This window comes from Nicotiana tomentosiformis, chromosome 4 (assembly GCF_000390325.3).
Source record: "Nicotiana tomentosiformis chromosome 4, ASM39032v3, whole genome shotgun sequence".
NCBI classification, from domain to species: Eukaryota; Viridiplantae; Streptophyta; class Magnoliopsida; order Solanales; family Solanaceae; genus Nicotiana; species Nicotiana tomentosiformis.
The window spans coordinates 38,534,107-38,537,471 of NC_090815.1; the positions used below are offsets into that span (position 1 = coordinate 38,534,107).

Consider the following 3,365-nt stretch of genomic DNA (forward strand, 5'->3'; position numbering starts at 1 on the left):
GCTTAAGAATCTTTATAAATTTACCGAATTATTAAATGTTAAATTATTTAATTACCCATGTATGATATCAAATTTGTACTATTACTTCATATATCTTATTTGAGAGTAATATAATTCTACAAAATAATTTAATGGGGACCAAAAACACTAGATCGTTAATTATGCTAAGTGAAATATTACAAGAAGCAAAATCAAGATTTTATCGAAGAATTAAAAGTGCAATTATCCCTTTCTTAAAATGTTATGTCAAAAGAGTTGCTTGAGATATAAGTATATAAAAAGGTACGTTCGTAATGAAATTCATATTCAACCAACTTTTTCCATCACTTTCAAAGTCTAATCTTTATAAACTTGAACCATCTTTACATCCACCAAATTAAAGCGAAAGACTACCTTTTTTGTTCTTCCTTCAAAGATATGTCTAAGCCAAATGTAAGAAGATCATATGCAATAGAGAAACACAGCAGCAGCAGTAGTAGTAGTAGCTCAAAAGAAAGAGAGAAACCAAGCAAGAATTATAACTTATTTTATTTATCCAAACACTTGAAGAAAGTTTACCCAATAGAACTTCATAAAACTAATTCCCTTTCTTCTCTTTCGTTATCTCTATCTCAAACTTCAGATAATCAGAATTTCTCTTCGACCTTTCAAAGAACTGAAGTTCCAAAAGCCATTAAAAGTGTTTTTCCACAAGTGAGTCGTGCTCTAAATTATCATAGTCATGAGAAAGAGCTTATGAGGTGCAGCTGGATAACTAGTAGCAGTGGTATATTCTTTTTCTATTTTTGCTTTCATCAAATATATGATATACTACTCTTATTTGTTACTCGACCATTCTTTGAACCAATATAATCTATTGTTTCTTCGTGTAAAGTTTTTTTTTTAAAAAAAAACTAATATTCTTAGTATGAAGTACAAAAAGGAACATAATTCTAGTGTTTCTTAGTGTTTTTCTTTAAATTGTTTTTATTTAAACTGGGCTTCCACCATGCATGAGAGTTTTTTCTTTCTTTTGTTTAACTCCTATATAGTGATTGTGCTATACTGCTATATATGTGATTGGTTAAGATGACCTCCAACAACATATATTAATTGTCTTGTAGTAATTCTAATTTTATAACATAAAAATTATATATAGTAAATTAAATAACATGTAATAACTGATTGAAATACATTGTTAGTGTAAACATCCTTTACACGGTAATTATATACTTTTGTTCTTTTCTCTTAGCTTAGTGTGTGGCGTAAAGACCTAGTGATACATTCCTCAGTGAAAAGTCTTTGTCATTAGAGGCATAAAATAAATTGGGCATGAAATTAGGACTTAATTGGATTATTGATCTTCCTAAGTAAATTATGGAAAAGACTCATTGAGTTTGCTATATATACAGATAAGGTTTATGTGCAGTTCCATGATGAATGCTGGGGTGTTCCAGTCTATGATGACCAGTAAGTTGTTTAATATTTTACAGCATATATATTCACTAATTAAATTTAGTGAATAATTAGTACGTGATAATTCACAAGAGAATATTAGTAACTGGTCAAGTACACACACACTGCAGTCGATTGTTCGAGCTACTTTCATTGGCTGGACTGCTGATGGACTTCAATTGGACTGAAATTTTAAAGAGAAGGGAACTAATAAGGTACAACTTTAATTTAACTTCCACTTCGTTAGCTCGATCTTAATGGTCACGTGTAAAATTTTGTAATAATTTTCTTCTCTTTATTTTATAATAATTATATAATGGTCACGTGTAAAATATAGTTCAAGAATCCTTTTCAATGTATGGTAATACAGAGAATGTTTTGCTGGATTCAATGCGATGCAAGTGGCAAAAATAGGGGAGAAGGAGATTAAAGAAATAGTCTCGAGTGCATCCCTCATGTTAGCAGAAAATAGAGTTAGATCAATAGTTGACAACGCCAAATGCATAGTCAAGGCAAGTTCTATTTTACCAATATTTTTACACGTTAATTTCAAGTGCTAATTTCACGTATGCTCTCTGAGATTATCTATTTAACAGTAAATTTACAAAATTGATTTTGTTACATTAAAGTAATTTAATTTTATTCCCACTTTATAGTAAATTTCTAAACTTTACCCATTGTAGCAATGAAGTCATGAAACTATTTGTAACAGTAAAGTTATTAAATCTTACTCACTATTATAGTGTGTATAGTTTTATGATTTTACTATTATAGTGGTAAAATTAAATTACTTTTATATGACAAAAGTAGTTTTGTTAGTTTACTGTAATGGTAGGTAAAGTTTTTTTTGGTAGTATTGCAAAAAGTAATTGATTTTACTGTTATAGCGGATAAGTTAATGCCATATGTGAAAGTAAACTCACATTTTTACCAAATCAAGTTGGTAATTCCCACCCGGCCCCAACTCTAGCACGCTTTCTTATTTAGAATTTAACTTATATATACAATGCTAGTGCTGACGATTTGTATACTTTTAATCTAACCTAACAGCTAACATGTTGTGGTAGGTGTCTGAATTACTTTTCAAACTACTAACCTTATAAATAGTTACTTGTAATTATTTTTTAGACGATTCCATAGCATAAGAATTCTCTTACACCATCAATGCATAGAATTTAAACTCGTTTATTTATATATACATATATATGTGCAGATTGGGAAGGAGTTTGGATCTTTCAGCTGCTACATGTGGAACCATATGAATTATAAACCAATAATTAACAGATTTAGAAATGCAAGAAACGTTCCACTGAGAACACCAAAAGCAGAAGGCATTAGCAAAGATTTGGTGAAGCGAGGATTCCGACTTGTTGGTCCAGTGATCGTAAATTCATTCATGCAAGCTGCAGGAATGACAATTGATCATCTGCTTTATTGTTTTAGACACAAAGAATGTGTAAATCTTGCTGAAAGACCTTGGAGACATGTCTGAAACATTTCAGTCATATTTATAATTCTCTTCATTGTTTTTTACGGAAAAGATTAAATAAGTTTTTAATACACCTCTCACTTTATTTTTTATTTTTGGATTGTCACTTGATGTCCGCTACTCGCATTGCTTAAGATGTTAATTGTCTTCGGTACACCAAAAGTTATGATCTAGTTTATGGCGACAATATTCACAATTGTGGCTCCATTCTTATTGTCACAATTTCATCTTTCGTTTTCATTTCTTACCTGTGTAATGACAAAAAGCATTTTAAAAAAGAGTTATGCTTTGGTATGTTCAATTGTAACATGAATGTCATTAAGGGCTAATATCGAACTTTAGTATTTGTACTTCAAGCGAATATCAAAATACTCGGGTTGGAAAAGTTGCGCTTTTAAACCCTTAAATGTGAATAAATTCCGACCTTAGTCTTTGTGATTTT

The 3,365-nt window shown here is 30.2% G+C and overlaps 1 protein-coding gene across 1 annotated transcript; it reads left to right on the forward strand.

Annotated features, from left to right (window-relative positions):
* Nucleotides 1–355: 355 nt before the first annotated feature.
* Nucleotides 356–3,015, forward strand: LOC104119852 (uncharacterized). Its single transcript, XM_009631446.3, has 5 exons — nt 356–766; nt 1,392–1,449; nt 1,566–1,649; nt 1,805–1,946; nt 2,648–3,015. The coding sequence occupies exons 1-5, from the start codon at nt 418–420 to the stop codon at nt 2,924–2,926; spliced, it is 912 nt and encodes a 303-aa protein (XP_009629741.1). The 5' UTR covers nt 356–417; the 3' UTR covers nt 2,927–3,015.
* The last annotated feature ends 350 nt before the right edge of the window (nt 3,016–3,365 follow it).